The following is a 17717-nucleotide window of genomic DNA, read 5'->3' as shown; positions in this document are numbered from 1 at the left end:
CAACATAAGGATTAGTGATAATATCGCAATCATAATGAACCCCTTGTAAAATAATTCCTGTTAATACACTCTCAGAAGTGAAATTCTCTTTTTTAACGATGTATTACTGTTTCAGTTGCATTTCCTTACTTTTGAGAATTATTCTGTTCGAAGTCACGTGATTTTTGACGAAACTAGAAAACTCGAATATTCGACAAAATAGCTTTTTCACTCATGTGTCATCACAATGCACTGTAGAAATCCTCCATTATATTTCTATCTGATTTAAAGCCTTATGGTTCGAAGGGTTAGGGATTAGTGAGTCCACTTGGCGAGCAGGTTTCCCGGATTCAACTGCTGGCTACGGCTGAATGCTCATTCGATCATACTCTTTTATTTAGTTTATCTTATTGTTGATATTAATAGATTTGAGGAATTACATCTGATACATTTTGCGCAATTCGTATCTTTAAAAAAGTTAGAACAGTAATTTCTTCAAATCGATAAAATATTCGTTGGCACCATTCCTCAGGTAACAGTTTTGTGAAAAACGGAAAAAAAGGGAAAAAAAACTTGCTTTTCGAATGTTAGTTTTACAGTGCACTGTTTGAAATTTTTCGGAAAAAATCATTAAAAAGCAATTTATTTAATTGTTATTTTACCACATTCAAATAAAACAGTTAAATAACCATAAATAAGATGGTATTCAAGCTATTACTAGTGAGAAAAACAGTTTAGTAACTATTTTATTCTAATACGATTAAACAACCAGAATTATAGAATTAACTAGTCCCGCCTAACGAAGCCTCTTATTTTCTTACAGCTGGGTACATAATATGGCCGGGAGGGCTAATCTATCAATCTCATGACCAACAAAACAGGGTTTCGAGTCTCAGCGTTGACAACGCAATATTTCGTCCATTACCTTCAAAATATGAAGAGTTTCTAGTGTTCCGCACTCCTCAATTTGTGGTCCTGGGCTATTAGGATACGATACTCTTATTCCCACACAGATGGCGGCACCATAAAGCTGTTTAACACAAAAAGTCTAGTATTTCCCAGTCTTCACAATATTAGAAAAAACCCAGATAAACTAATTAAACCACATTCCGCTCATTTAATAAAACACAACTCTACCACAATCTAACTCTATTGCCCATGACATGCCAAAACACTGAATGTCCAATGTCCAGTTAAATTTTTTTTATGGTTTTGAAACCATGCTAGTTGTAAATAGTTAAAAGCAAAAAACGTATAGCTTTTTTTCATGGTGTCTTAACCATACTATAATAAACAGTTTCAAAACCGTAAAAGTTAAAAAAAAGTTCTTTACCATAAACTTTTCGGTTAATTGGATAGACAGACTGCTGTCGGTTATTTTATCGTAATTTTAGAATGAAAATTCCAGCAGAGTATAAAGAAAATGTGTTATTATTTATCATCTATCATAAACAACTTTTAAGCTTTAAAAATCGTATATTTGCTTTCAAAAATCATATCTTGTAACTTAAAACATATTCAGACGAAACGGCATTCAAATGTTAGCTGCCTATAAAACTGTTAAACGTTTCTTCCACTTTTTTTTTAATTTGAAATATTTATTTAGTGTCGAGGAAATAAAATGATTACACTACACAATCTATTTTGAGGCATTTTTCATAGACATTTCATTAGCAGTCATTTGCTTTTCGATTAAGTTAGTCGAAGCAGAAAGTACGGCGTCAATTTTCAAATGGAACTGCCTTTTATACTTATTTTTATTGTTACTTAGTAAACATGGTGGCAAAAGCTTTTCACAGATATAAAACGTGATAGTCTTTTAAACCGGAAGCAAAACATACTTCACGATCTCACGTTTTAGATCGAAGCGTTTTTTTTTTCAAAGGATATTTTTTTAGGATTATTACGACGGATTATTTCTCCCATTTTTTAAGAACGCAGTAAGTAACTCTTAAAAATTTTTTTTTGCTTTATTTTATGGTGCAAGTGCTTTATGCTTGAAATATCTTGAAATCTTTAGTTTGTTTGTGTCTGAGAAGTAATTTGGAATACGTACTCGTTAATGATAATCAATTTAATTTCACTAAATCTAGGTTTCTAAGAAGCATAAGAAATGTAAATTGATGTAAGTTGCCCAAATACTCCCTTCGAATATAAAATCCATTTAGGTATTAAGCATGCACGAACCATTTACCCTTAATCGGTATCGATGAATATTCATTCTTTTCTCCAAAGCAATATGTTATAATCAACATTACACTAGTTTGAGAAGTTGCCAAGCTATCCTTTTTAATCGAACTGTAGTTTTATTTGAGAATCTTTTTGCTATTTATGGGTATACACTGTAAAAAGTTCAGAATCAAATTACAGCAAAAAGTAACGGCATTCAGGATGCCGGTACTTTTTACAGTTAAATCGAATTTTAACCAGAACATGATACGGAACAAAAAAATTTGATAAACCGTAATTTTTACTGTAATAATTACCGTAAAATCTCTGATTCACTGAATAGGGGTAAAACTGAATTTTACGAAAAAATAGATTCTACGTATGATGCACCCGAAGTGCCGATACATTATTCCGTAATTTGATCCGGAATTTTGACAGTATGGGGGGTGTAAGGATTTTTTTTTTGACGAGTGATTTTAAGCTAACTTTATACAGAAAAGAGAGTTGTACCTTGGACAAATTTTAACTTTTTTACTGGATATATATACGGGAACGAATTCTGTCATGCACTTGACGTAATGTTCAAGGTACAGCATGGTGCTATATCTTAAACCACTATATGATGTGTCATGGACCATTGAATATTACCCTTTCGATAATACTGATAGCGAACATAAGATAAAATAAATCATAAACGTTAGAACAAATAATATTTTATCGGAATATTTCAAAAACTTTATAGCTTTACTAAGAGCATAAACATTTTAAACATTACTAGTGGAAAAATCCAAATATTTGAGCTAAGTGGATTTATTTACCCCACCTTGGACTGGTAGAAGATGCAATACTGAAACTGGTCCAAGGTGCAACACACAAACACTTTTTCAATTTTGTTATGCCCAACAAAAATAATCATTTAAAAAAAATCTAGTATATTACCTTAAACTAATTTGAATATTTGGGTATTTAATCACATTAATTCTATTTTCAAATAAAGTAAAATTGTTTTATTTCCCTATCAAATTGATTGAAAAGAATTTACTCAGCAGCTACAGAAGAAAAAAAAAAGATTTCTAACACATGCCGGGAAAACCTGAAATGGTCACCAATACTTCAGATAGTATAGTAGGCTAAAGGTATCAACAACATACGCTAAGGCCGGGAGAGCTTGGTTGGTAGGGTATTGGCATCTTGTCTAAATTTGTCTTGTCACAAAGTCCGCGAACTTCTCATCACAAATTATAACTCTGGGGGTACTGAATTGGAGATTTATTGTTCTCTTGTTCAAGTCAAAATTACGTTCTTTGTATGAAAGAATGAATGCATGAATGGGTCATTCTTTTAAAACGGTTGAAGTCGTATTCTTGACCATAGATTGTGCCACTGAAAAACAAGAAACGCACCCTCTGCCTTAAATTTGTTTTGTTTGCTGGTATTGCAAGAAGCATTAGAAATAGCAACAACGTATACTGAATGCACAAATTCTTGAAATGGGGGCAACTGGAACACGGTACAAAACTCCCACATTACATTTGTTATAGCTAAATTACTTCCATTTTTTTAGACAGCGCAAAATGTAAAACAGAGCATCTAAATAACTTTTGATCAAATTTTCATTTACATACAATCGCAATGTTGAAAAAAAAAATTTGATATTCAAATTAATTTTTGCAGAAGGTAAAGTTTCAGAAAAAAACATAAAAACGTATTTTTTTGAATAAACGTACCTTTTTTCTGATAAATTTGGATTAATTATTTGCTTCAAACACAACCGAACAAACATTATACTCGAAAGTATTTGTTTTAAACACAACACAAATATTTACTTTAAACAAACTCTTTGCTTCTGCGTCTATTTGTGTTGCTCTCCATTTACTGTTGGTAGTTACTGCCGTCAGGTTTTGAAGAACAAGACCACAGGCAAGAGGTCCACTGGTGGAAACTGTGTCTTCGAAACGAATGTGAACATTTTGGAGAGAGACCTACAAAAACGTTTATATATATTACGTTTGTTAGAGGCAAATGCAGTGCTATATTTTATTAGATTAAACAGAGACGAATGAAATTTTAGAACTAGATTTGAAAATCTTGGGAATTTTAATTAATTAATTTATTTATACTCTCTAATAATTTTTTCATTCTTTTAATTATTTGAATTAAATACACTTTTTGTTTACTACTTTTGAAATCTAAATTAAATTTATTCAAATTAAATTCAATATGTTAAAATTATCTGATTAAAATTGAGACTTTTTTCCAAAACAATGTTTCACACAAATTAGTGAGATAAAATGCTGTCGGAATCAGCTGTGGAAATCGCACCTTTGTGAATGGTACTGTGCAGTACGCCAAAAAAGGAAGGAAAAAAAACGAGCCACCCTGCATAACTTTTGATCTAATGATCAGATATTCACAGTCTAGGACTCAATCCTAATGGTTTGAAGGGATGACTTCAAATGTACTAATTAATTAGTGCAGGCTATATTTTAAGTTAAAAAATCATACACAAAAACGTACTTTCTCTGAATGAACATACCTTTTTTTGATGGATTTGGATTTCTAACCACTAAAATATAGGGAATAACCACAATCTGGGAAATATTGTACCCATAGTTTGCTCAAGAGAGAGGTCCAAAATTTGGACCCCTACATTTTAATTTTAATTTTATCTTTATTATCTACATTTTAATTTTTTTCGTATTTCACCATACTATATCGAGAACATTTTAAGCGAATGGAAAAATTTTTTCACAAAATTATAAAATTCATTTATTCAAAGATAATTCCATGCGAAAAAATTTTTAGTAGATATTTTTAATTTTTTTATTATTTTATTTAATAATAGTCCAAAAATTGTGAACTGCAAGGTATACAATCGTTTTTACGTAATTTCAAAGCATTTGTTTCGACTATTTTTAAATAAATATTTTTTAATTGTGACCAAATTTTAATTGTACATTTTTTAACTGCGCGAATTTTATAATTATATGCAATTTTTTTTTTAATTTGCTTAAAAAGTTCTCGATATATGGCGAAATACGCAAAAAGTAAAATTTAAAGGTCTAAACTTTGGACCGTTCTCCTGACCAAACTATTGGGACCATATTTTCCAGGTTTTGGCCATCCTCTACACTTTGAGGGTCAGAAGTCAGAATCCGTTGAAAAAAAGGTGTGTTTATTCAGAGAAAGTACGTTTTTGTGTCTGATTTCGTAAGTCAAAATATCGTCTGCACTAATTAATTAGCATGTTTTAAGGCACTCCCTCGAACCATTAAGATTGAGTCCCAGAAAGTGAAGATCTGATCATTAGGATCAAAAGTTATACAGGGTGGTCCACTTTTTTTCACGCGCTGTACATTGAGAAAACGGTCTATTATTTATATCATTGAATGCTGTAGAAACGTATAGACTTAGTTCCACTGATTTAGTTCCTGATTGTGTTGGTATAAAACGTAAACATAATAATTTTCTTGTGTTACCAGTGCAACTTTAATTTTTGGTTACTATAATCTCTCGTTAAATATTTTTTGTCTTATATATTGTTTAGCAATAGTGCGAATAGTGAATTCTTAACATTGCTCCAAAATGTTCAGTAGTTATTTTGTATGTATTAATAATTTAAATACGTAATAAGATAATAATACCATCAATAAGCTAATATCATAAGATTATTTTATAATTTAATTTTAAAAAAACGCCAATTACTGTTCCAAACCCTTAATTTCGAATAATAATTAATATCAAAAAGGTAATAAATTTATTGTTATGTATATGAATGGAAAATAAATATTAATTACCAATTAAAGACTCTATTTATCAATTAAAGACTTTATTTAATCTTTCAGTTGCCTTTATGAAATTACTTTTTACTATGGCTGACTATAGCATTTTTAAAAAAATATATAATATTTCCAATAACAATAGATGGAATAAATTGAACAGGCATTTATCAAAGTATTTCATCACAAGTATATTTATCAAAGTACTTCAGAACAAGCATTTATAAAAGTATTGCATAAGTATTTCTCATTACGCTTTTCAAATCAAAGTAAAATAACTAGCAACTTTAATAAAGATATATAAAATTCTCTAATAACAAATTTTCAAAACTTAAAGCAGTTCTTTTAAGTTTTCATTTCAAAGTAAACCATAACTTGTCTTATTTTATTCATTTTCAGCTTATTTTTATACATCAAAAACAAATTCATAACTAGACATATAGCACAATGACTGCAAATTCATCTTTCAGACGTATAAATAATGTAAGATTATTTATTAGTAAAACAAGATTATTAACAATAAGCAATCTTCATACCTCTAATAAAATATTCAAAAATAGTCTTTTATAAGTAATAACGTTCACAATTACCGTAAAAAACTTTTTAAAAAGAGGGGCTCCGTCGAAAGAAGGTTGATTTTTTAGGGTTCCATTGGAAGAAATAGTTAGGAACAGCTGCTTTAGAGCATGGCATAAAAATAATTTATTCGGTTAAATTTACTTCTCAATTTTGTATTTTTTACTAAATATGCTGTAAAAAAAGAAGGTTGATCATTTAGGGTTCCATTGGAAAAAATAGTTGGGAACAGCTGCATTAGAGTATAGCATAAAAATAATTTATTCGGTTAAATTTACATCTCAATTTTGTATTTTTTACTAAATATGCTGTAAAAAAAGAAGGTTGATCATTTAGGGTTCCATTGGAAAAAATAGTTGGGAACAGCTGCATTAGAGCATAGCATAAAAATAATTTATTCGGTTAAATTTACTTCTCAATTTTGTATTTTTTACTAAATATGTCGTAATAAGAACTGTATTTTTGAAAACGCCAGAATATCACGTAAACTGTTGCCATATGCACGGAGAAAATACTAAATGAATGGTTTAAATATCGTTATTGCCATACAGTTCGGTAATGTTACACTCTCTAAGAACTTTTCTCTCCGTGTATGCATTTTATGCATATGTATCGGAAAAATCATGTATTTTTATTTTAATAATAGTGTTAAGATTGTAAAATCTTAGCATTCAAATCTGGGTCAAAGATGGCGACAAGTATCAGAGAAAAGCAGCGACTGGTTTTCATTCCTTCACGCTCCACTCACCTGGACATTGTTGACAATCGTCGTTGCCAAGTTTTCCATAAAACCCCTGGGCCGATCTCCTACAAATAAAAAAAAACAAAAACAGATTCAATCAATTTGAAGGGGAAAAAAGTGAATTCCAGAAAACAAGCTAGCGGAGTTGTTTATGGTACAGCTTTGCTTTTATGAGTGAGAAAGTGATGATAATTTGATATCGCTTGAGCGGATACATTCTTGAGTATAATTTAAAGACATAAAGCTTGTACGAAGGCAAAAAAAGATGTGTTTGTTTTGTCAGCGGTAGTTTTTTTTTATGCTTCTGATGTTAATAGTATTAAATGAGGTGAAAAATATGTACTTTTTTCGTCAAATAAAAATTGTTTCAGTATTTTTTCAATGTAACAAAAAATGTATCTCGAGAGAAATATTTAATCATCATTTAATAGTTAAAGATAGTTACTGCTGGTTTGATGATTAATGTTTTAAAATATTATTGTAGCATCTATTTGATTATTGTCTTAAATTATAGTTAAAAATAAAGCTTGCACGAAGGGGAAAAAAGATGTGTTTGCTTTGTCAGCAATAGTTTAATCTATTCTTCTGAAATAAATATTAAATGAGGTGAAAAATATGCATTTTTTTCGCCAAATAAAAATTGCTTCAGTTTTATTTTCAATGTAACGGACTAAACATATATATATATATGAGAAAGATATTTAATTATTATTTAATAGTTAAAGATAGTGACATCTGGTTGGGTGACAATGTTTAAAATATCATTATTGTATTAGTTTGATTATTGTATTAAATTAGGGTTAAGAATAACGCTAGTACGACAGGTAAAAAAAGATGCATTTCTTTTGTTAGCTGTATTTTTTTTATGCTTCTGTTGTAAATATTAAGTGAGGTATAAAATGTGTTCTTTTTTTCGACAAATAAAAATTGTTTCAGTTCTTTTCCACAATATAGCAAAAAATAGAACAAAAGAAAGGTATTTAATTATCATTCAATAGTTAAAGATATTTGCTGCTGATTTAGTGACTAATACCTCAAATATTAATATGGCATCCATTTGATTATTGTCTTAAATTATGGTTAAGAAAAAGAAAAGTTTATACAAAAAAAAGTAAGTTTTTTTTTCAATGTTACTAAAAAATATTCAACTTGAGAAAAATATTTAATCATAATTTAGCAGTTAACTAGATATTTGGCTGTGGTTTAGTGACTAATGTTTAAGATATTAGCAAGATATCGGTTTGAAAATTGTTTTAAACTGTGGTTAAAAAAGTTAAAGGTTAAACAAAAATTTTATAGTAAATTTACTCAACAATATTGAATAAACATTTGATAGTTAACTAGATATTCGTACTTGCTTAATGATATAATATTATATTTGAGTACTATTTTAAAATTTGTTTTAAGAATTGAAGGTTGTTTGCAATTAAAGATCTATGATCATTTCAATATAAAATAAAATGAATTTAAAAAGAATATACAATATTGCATCAGTTTTTATGAAGGATTTGGTGTTAAAACTTACAAGCATGCAAATATAATAAGAAAAACGAAATTAAATATTAATTTTAAAATCAAAATGCGGCAAATTTCATTAATCTTTTGCTTTTAATTGCTTTTCATTCATCATTGTTTTTTATTTTATTGATCCTTTAAAAAACAAACACAAAGATTATTTTTTTAATAAAATACATAACACATAATAAATAAAAAAAATCGCGTTTTTTACAGAATTTATTATATTAGAATTTCAAATAATTTCTTATCTTCACAGATACTATCCATTATTTATCGGAATATAGCGGATATGTATAAAAAATTTCATGAAAAAAAAATTCTAAGTTTGAAGAAGAGTGACATTTTAAAATTTAAGTTAAGAATTTAATTTATTTAAAATAATATTTTTTTCTCCCTTTTTTTTAAATTTTAAATAAGTTGTTTTCATTCCTTATGAATATATATTAGTTTAATTATAAGAAACTTTCCAGAAAGGTTATGTCCACGTCCCTTACAAAAATCATAAAAGAGAACCTCTTATACAAGGAGAACCCTTTTTTATGGAACCTTAAATATTTAAGAATCCTTCATGCACTGATAGCAATGTCATAAAGAAACTGCATATCAGCTTATAACATAAAACAAAAAATAACACCTTAGTTTATCTACATGAAAGAAAGTTGTATTGTTTTTATTATTTTGCATAGTAAAATTTAAAGTTTCATGGCAAGATCCTGATTATATACATTATTTTATAAGAAATTGATTTTTCATTAAAACGCACTGAGACAAAAAGCATAATCTAAACTACCAGAACATTACAAAATTTACCATGTTTTTGGCTCTATGCAAAGCACCAAAGAGCTCGGAACTTTTTACCGGAGTGCTTTAGTAATGAACTCGGAAAAAATAACAATAAAATATGATTTTATAATTAATAAAAGCAGCAAAGTTTTGTAATTTTTTTGTGATAATTTAGAGCGTGCTATAAAATCTATTTATTAGGCTAAATTTATTTTTCAGTTTTGTATTTTTCACTAAATGTGTAGAAGCAAGAACTATAGTTTTGAAAGCCGGAATTTCTGGTAAACCACATAAAGGGAAATATTACCAAATTAATTGCTATAATACCGTTATTTTACTAACCGGAATAATTTTTTTCACCGGAAAAGTCTTTATCCTACAGTACAATAATGTCATCAAAATGTTTTCGCCGTGCAGTCTGGTTTAGAGTTATATTGCTCTTAAATCGTGAAACATAGTTTTATATTTTTGTTTGTAAGGTTATAGCAATAATACGAATTGAAAAAATGATTCGATACGGAAAACTATCAAAATATTTGTTCTTTATAAAGTAGGTCACAGTATCTCGGGATCGTAAAATGAAAACTATTTCAATAACGATGTTCCATATGTAACTTGCTGTAAAGATCTTTAAATATGAGAACTGATGCTATATTTGATATATTTAATTTTTACATTTATTTATTTTTCAAATATACCTTCAGTTTTCAAAGCGTTAAAATTATTTTAAAAACAATAAATTATTTTTTAAAAATTTAAGAATAAAAAAATAAAATTTAATTACTTTAGCATTTTAATTCGTTTGAAATACATTAATACAAATTTTGGACAGAAAAAAAAATTATGAGAATTTATTCTATCCAAATTTGATGTAATTTTAATTCTGCTGATTTTTTTAAAATTATTCTTGAGCCATCAACGATATGATAACAATTTTATAATAATAAAACAAAATAATTTTTTACATTTTTTATATTTTTTTCGATTGTAAATAATTTATTAGTAATACTATTTTTCGTATAAATTTTTATGAAATATATTGGAATAGATTTTTAAAAATTTGAACCGTAGAAAATTTCAAGAGAATTCATTTTATTCAGATTTTGCATTGCTTTTTCTTATACTGTTCCATTAGAAGTATTTTAAATTATTATAATATCATCATTATTATAATATCATTATTATTATAATCTCATTAATTAATTATAATATCATTAAGCTATTTTAAGTGTTCAACTGTTTCAGTAATTAGGTAGTAATCATTTGAAAAAATTAGAAGAAAATTCGAAAATTTTCATACGATCCAGATATAATAATTTTTTTTCAACCTAAGATTATTGAAATACGTTTTCTATGCTTTAAAAATAAATCGCATTGTTAAACTAATCCTACACTATTTGAATTCTGAATCTGAAATTACAGTAAAATAACCTGAAGCTGCCTGTCTATCTGATTTAACAAAGAGTTTACGGTTAGGAACATTTATTACCTTTACGGTTTTGAAACTGATACAGTTGAAAAATACTGATACAGTTGAAATATACTGATACTGATTTGAAACTGATACAGTGAATATAAAACTATATGGTTTTACAAATATTTACGACTAGCATAAGTTCTACACTGTAAAAATGAAACTTAATTGGACATTGAAGCTCTGTGGTGCTGCTCCATTCATTCGTTAATGATAGTTTCGTATTCTAACAGTCCAAAGTCACCAATTGAAAAAGGCAGGACACTGGAAACACTTCATGCAATGAAGCAATGGCAGAAATGTTAGGGTATCAAAGCTGGGATTCGAGCCCTTGTTCATCCAGCTAGTCATGAGATGGACAGATTAACCCTCTGAGCTACAGTATGTACTCAGCTTCAAAGAACAAAATGGCTTCGTAAAGTAGGCCTAGGTGGCACGAATAGAATTCTGGTTGTTTAACTATATTAGGAAAACCCTATCAATAAAATTTTTTTCTCACACTTAACAGTTCGCATATCCTCTTTTTTATGATTATTAGACTGTTTTGGTTGAATATGGCAAAAAGCAATTAAATAAATTGCTATTTAACCATTTTTGCCGAGAAATTTCTAAAAGTGTACATATATAAATGAATAAAAATGAAAACCATAATTGAAAAGTTGAAAGTGGCGTAAAAACTTAAGAGGACGCTATATCACGGGAGAAATACTTTATGGCATTAAAAGTAATTTCAACTTACAAAAGTAAATTAAAACATAAAATACGGAAGAAGCAAGCTCACGTAAACCCAGAGAAAACATTAAAAATTCAAATGCTGAAAATGTTTTTCCTTTTCTTCTTTATTTTTTCCAAAATATTTGATTGCAAACAAATTATGGTAAGATTATTCTGGATTACGTAGTGGAGAAATAATCCTGAGATAATTTGATTGAATTTTGATGTTCTGCAAACATTTTTTTCAGAATTTGAAACTTCATGGTTTACTCTAGGTTTGAACTCATGTTTGGGATATTTTAAATTTTAAAATACTAATGGAGGTGAAACAGAATTCGCCGTGAAAAGTTTCTCCAGCTCTGTAGCGTTTTCTTTATAATTTCTTTTAATAGTTCTTCATATGCTTGTAATTTTAATATGCGAAACGATTAGCAGATGCACGAGGGTTGCTATTTATATTTCTGGCCTTGGCAACAGTGTTGCAAGGCGACCGCAGCCGATTTTAATCGAAAGTTTGATATTTTTAAACATAAATTCAGCAGACGATTTACCATTATAGCTTCATTTGTGTTGTTGACAGTAAATTGAAAAGTTCTTCTCTTTCAAAAAATGGAATTGAATCGTGAACATTTTCGTGCCATTATTTTTCATAACTTTCGACGTGGATTGTCAAGACAAGAGTGCTTCGATCAACTTAATTCCTTATTCAGCAATAAAGCGCCATCCTACAGCACTGTAAAAAATTGGTATAACGAATTTAATCGTGGTCGATGTTCGATCCAGGACGAATCCCGTGCAGGTCGTCCAAAATCCGTTGTTGTGCCAAAAAAGATCGATGCTGTGCGTGAACTGATAAAGCAAGATCGTCATGTGACATACCGTGAGATAGAGGCATCTTTGGACATTGGTATGACTAGCATCAATAAAATATTGCATGAACATTTGAGCGTAAAAAAAAAATTTTCGCGTTGGATCCCGCATAATCTGACAAACGCTCAAAAAAAGGCTCGTGTCGATTGGTGCAAAGAAATGTTGGAAAAATGCGCTCAAGGTACATCAAAGGCTGTGTATAACATCTACACAGGTGACGAATCATGGATCTATGCATATGAGCCGGAAACAAAACAGCAATCAACTGTATGGGTCTTCCAAGACGAGGCAAAACCAACAAAAGTTGTTCGAGGAAGAAGCACATCGAAACAAATGATTGCCTGTTTCTTCGGCATTAACGGTCATGTGGCAGCAGTGGCGTTAGAGCAACGCAGGACGGTCAATTCTGAATGGTACACGACCATTTGTTTGCTAGAAGTCATCGGAGAAATTCGAAAAAAGCAGAAGAACAGGCGAATCATTCTTCATCATGCAATGCGAGCTCTCACACACCGACTCAAACAAAGGCATTTCTGACGGAGCGAAAGATCGAACTGATGGATCATCCGCCGTACAGCCCTGATTTGGCACCCAATGACTTCTTCTTATTCCCACACATCAAAAATAAATTACGTGGACAACGATTTTCGACTCCCGAAGAAGCGGTTGATGCATTCAAAACGCATGTTTTGGAGTTACCTCAATCGGACTGGAAAAAGTGCTTTGAAAATTGGTTCAAACGCATGCAAAAGTGTATTGATCATCATGGAGAATATTTTGAAAAACAATAAAACCAATTTCGATCCTACATGTTTGTTTTTTCATTATTAGGCCAGAAATATAAATAGCAACCCTCGTATATACACGTTGGAAGAAAGACTATGAATGCTTAATTGAATATATTAAGACGGTTATATTACAACTATTTCGTATATACAATGATGGGTATTGTATTAAACATTTCTTGAATAATCTCACAATACCAATAATAACAACGTCATCACCATCGGATCAAGTTACGTTAGAAAATACCACCGGCACTAAAGGTTCTGCTACATTTCACTGTAAAATTAATTTTCATGGAACAAAGATCTGATATGCGCGGTAATTTTTACAGTAATAATTACACTAAAACCACTGAATTACTCTAATTAAATAAACGTTACTGTAAAAATGACGGTTTAAACTTTTATGGTAAAAATAGTTTTCAAGGTAAAATGGATTTTACGGATGCTACCCTCAGGGTGCCAGTAATTTGTATTGTAATTTGATCCGGAATTTTTCACAATGTAGAAATTCGCTATGAAAAGTTCCCCCTATGGCATATCATCCTCTTAATCAAGGACCCATGATTCTAATTTTTGTATTTAGACGATTCTTATTTCAGGTAAATTTGCCATGAAAAATTTATATAATATTCTCTTAATCATGTACTCGTGATTCTAATTTCAGGATTTAAACGATTCTTATTTTTAAAATCAGGTAAATTTGCCATGAAAAGTTTATATAACGTCCTATTAATCAGGTACCAGTGACTCTAATTTTTGCATTTAGACGATTCTAGTTTTTGCTATTCGGTAACTTTGTTAAGTAAAGTTTCTCCCCCGGTATAGACTCTTTTTAATCAGTTTCCAATGACTCCAATCCCTACAATTAGGTAAATTTGCTAGGAAAACTTTCTCCCACGCTATAGAGTCCTCTTAACCAGATACCCAAGATTTAATTTTTCTGCAATTGGGTAAATTTTCAATGAAAAGTTTCTCCCGCATTTACATCTTTTCATTTTTATTCAGAATTACCATTTCTTCTTTTAGCATTCCATAATTAGCATTTCTTAATTAGCTCTTAATTCTCTCTTAATTCATTCACAGCATTTTATTAATCATGTACCCGTGATTCTAATTTTAATATACATAAAGATAAGTAAAAATATTGAAATCTGTAGAGGAACGAAACGTATCCAAATTGGAAAAAAATACTATTATGAATATTTAATTGACAAAGACGGGTGTATTACAACTATTTCCTATAGACAGCGATGAGCTACTGTTCTAAATATTTCTCTGGAATAATCACACAATACCCATAATATCAATGGCATTAAACCCTAATAGGAATTTGTTTCATATCCATCCATTCATAACATGCTGTAACTGTTTTGCAGGTCCATTCAATAAGAAAATGCATTAAAGGGAAGAATTGGTTAACAATAGGTCCATCATGATAACCCTTATGTCTGGTGATATAGTCTCGCGTCTAAACCACAATGGTCATGCAGTTGACGCCCTAACAATTCTTTTATGGATTTGTCACGCGAGCCTGACTATTACACCGTGAACTGGATCGTTTTCATTGAGTGAAATTTGAATAGAAGAAGCATGAGAAATTGTTTAATAAAATGAGTAGGTTATCGGGAGGGTTACATTTGTTTTCACTTGCTTACAAGAGGTATTTATGGTTTTATTGCTGGCAAATTTGACGGCAGAAACGTGACTCCCCGCGTATCCATATATTTATATTTCCATAGAAAATAAATTGAATGGAGGGTATTCTTGTAAGCTATTGTTTTTTGAGATTATTCGAATAAATTTATGTGGTGTAATGGTGTATAATATTTCATACTCGATTTAATGATACATTGTCAAGAGATTGTTGGCTAACACATTTATGCAAAAGAAATGAAATGGTTTAAAATTATAATTTCGTTGTTGTTTAAAAGTTTGGGAATGTACAATTAAAGCTTGCAACAGAAGCTCAATTTGAAATAGAAATCGATAAAAGTATTGCTGTAGTATGCATAGTTATACACAGAGAAAAATGTTTTAAAAAGACTACCATACTGCATGGTAATGATATTTTTAGCAATAAAAATCATAATTCTGGCTAATAAAAGCAAAATGAACGGTATATTTGAATCATTCATTTGGTAGTTTTACCGTTCATAATTTAACCAAAATCATTACCAAAGCTCTTCGGTAAAGATTACTGAGCTTCTTAATATTCAAATAAAGCTAAAAATTCAGTAAATTTTACCATATTCAGGTATTTTTTCCATACTTTTTTCTCAGTGTATAATAAGAAATGGTTTTGAATATTGAAATAAAAAAAATTATAATGAATAAAGCATATGAAAATAAGTTACATATTTTAACACTATACACAATAAGTATACAGTTTCGCTCAAAATTTTGTTTGACTTTATATAATTTAAAATTGTAAATTGTTAGAAATTTTGTAGCTTGTTAAACGATAATACCGCTTAATTTTACTGCAAATTTATCATGGTGAGAAATTGGTCTTATTAAACTTCTTTAGACGATACCATGGCACAAATTGCACAGAAGTTTGGTTCAGTTCAATATTATATTAAGGTTTCAGGGTAATGATATTTTGCTTCAATGTTGAACTGATTATTTAGAGTGTATAGTTTGTTAATGTTAATAATACTTAGTTAACGAGCAAATTCGATGGAAAAAAATAATTATCGCATCTAAAAATAATGGGTTTGATCCCGTAATAGGGATAAAGTTACCAATCCTCCCTAACGTTTCGAGAGTCATACCACCCTAGTTTTCCTCTCGGTCTTTCTAGTTTTGTTTTCACTTAGATCACAATTTTCTTTTTTTATGGACAACTTTGCATTTTCTTCTTCAAATCAGTGCGTTTTCTTCACTCACGCCTGGTGAATCTTGAGAATGGGCGCTTTCTCTTGAGCACTCAAAATGTGTCAAATTTTCCACCTTTATAATTTTTAAGGTAAAAGGAAGTTCTTACTGTATCAGGTTAACATTTCCTTTACAGTTCCGATTGATTATTCACTTAATATATATAGAGTGTTTCATAAGAATCTACTTTATCATATATTTGCAGAACACTTTACTTTTCCCCACGTCAATAAATTCCATCTGCTTACAGAAATGTACTGCCATGGGGAAAAAGTAAGATTTACCGAAACCATGGTAATGGAGAGGGGAAAAGTTCGGAGAGTGGGAAAATCGCGAAACGTTAAGATGCCTATTTTGTTTACAACAAGTATAGCTTTTTAATTTACTTCGAAGCATTCCTATAAATAATTCAGTATTTTGTCTACCCATTTACTACCCACATATGAATGTAGTTTAACATACCTGGTGCATCAGGATCTGGTGGTTTAACATCCTCCAGTCGTTTGTTCTTGTGTGCTCTTGAGAGTCGCTTATCCCTTTCTGGGTCATATTTACGATCAGCTGTGGGACCGGCCAATACAAGAACTTCTTCTATGTGAACGAGCACGGGCTCGTAGTACAGCGATGTCCATGGAATATCGATAGAAATTTTCCCTAAAATAAAACTCATTAGCGGAAACGCTATTTTTAAAAATTAAACAGAGACTGAAATGAAATAATTAATAACTAGTTACTAAATAATAATTTAATATTTTTTCGAAAGAAATAATTTCATTTCAGTTTTCAGCAATAATTACTTGGTATTCATTATAATTTTTTAATGAACAAATACACCGAAGAGCCATTACATTTTGACCACCCTTCATCTATAACAATGGGCTCGCCCAGGTTTTCCTGGTTTCTCGCCCAGGACCAATGTTTTCATGGGGCACATTAGGACCCATAATCCTCATAGAACAGTCCCTGACGTCTGTAAGCTACTTGAACATAGTTTCAGACCAGGATCACCCATTCATGGCAACAGTTTTTCCTGCGGGGGATGATGTTTACCAACAGGATAATGCACCATGTCATAAGGGTCGAATCGTCATGGATTGGTTCGAGGAACATTCCAGTGACTTTCAAGTCATGTCTTGGCCCCCAAATTCACCTGACCTTAATCCAATAGAGCATTTGCGGTCCTACTTGGAAAACCAAATTCGTGCTGCCACGCTACTCTCTCGCAATGTGAGGGAATTGCAGGACCAGTTGGTGAGCGCTTGGTACCAGATACCTCAGACTACCTATCAGCACCTTGTGGAATCAATGCCACAGCGGGTGCTAGCAGTTTTGAGGGCTAAAGGTCGTCCTACATGTTATTAGCAGGGTGGTCATAATGTAATGGCTCTTCGTTGTATGTTAGTAATATAGTTTTATTTTTAACTTCGAAGTAAAAGTAAGGATCATGG

General features: G+C 30.3%; 1 protein-coding gene across 1 annotated transcript in view; it reads right to left on the bottom strand.

The window, feature by feature from the left end:
• LOC107436292 (intermembrane lipid transfer protein VPS13A) overlaps positions 1–17717 on the bottom strand; it is a 169547-nt gene that overhangs the window by 115601 nt on the left and 36229 nt on the right. The window contains 3 exon segments of the mRNA XM_087159737.1: positions 3975–4130; positions 7252–7310; positions 16732–16923. Coding sequence (XP_087015863.1) covers positions 3975–4130; positions 7252–7310; positions 16732–16923 — 407 coding nt within the window.

The sequence above is a fragment of the Parasteatoda tepidariorum genome, chromosome 3, assembly GCF_982258835.1.
Source record: "Parasteatoda tepidariorum strain Cologne lab strain chromosome 3, Ptep-v5.0, whole genome shotgun sequence".
Classification (NCBI taxonomy): Eukaryota; Metazoa; Arthropoda; class Arachnida; order Araneae; family Theridiidae; genus Parasteatoda; species Parasteatoda tepidariorum.
This window is presented reverse-complemented; position numbering and strand designations above follow the sequence as displayed.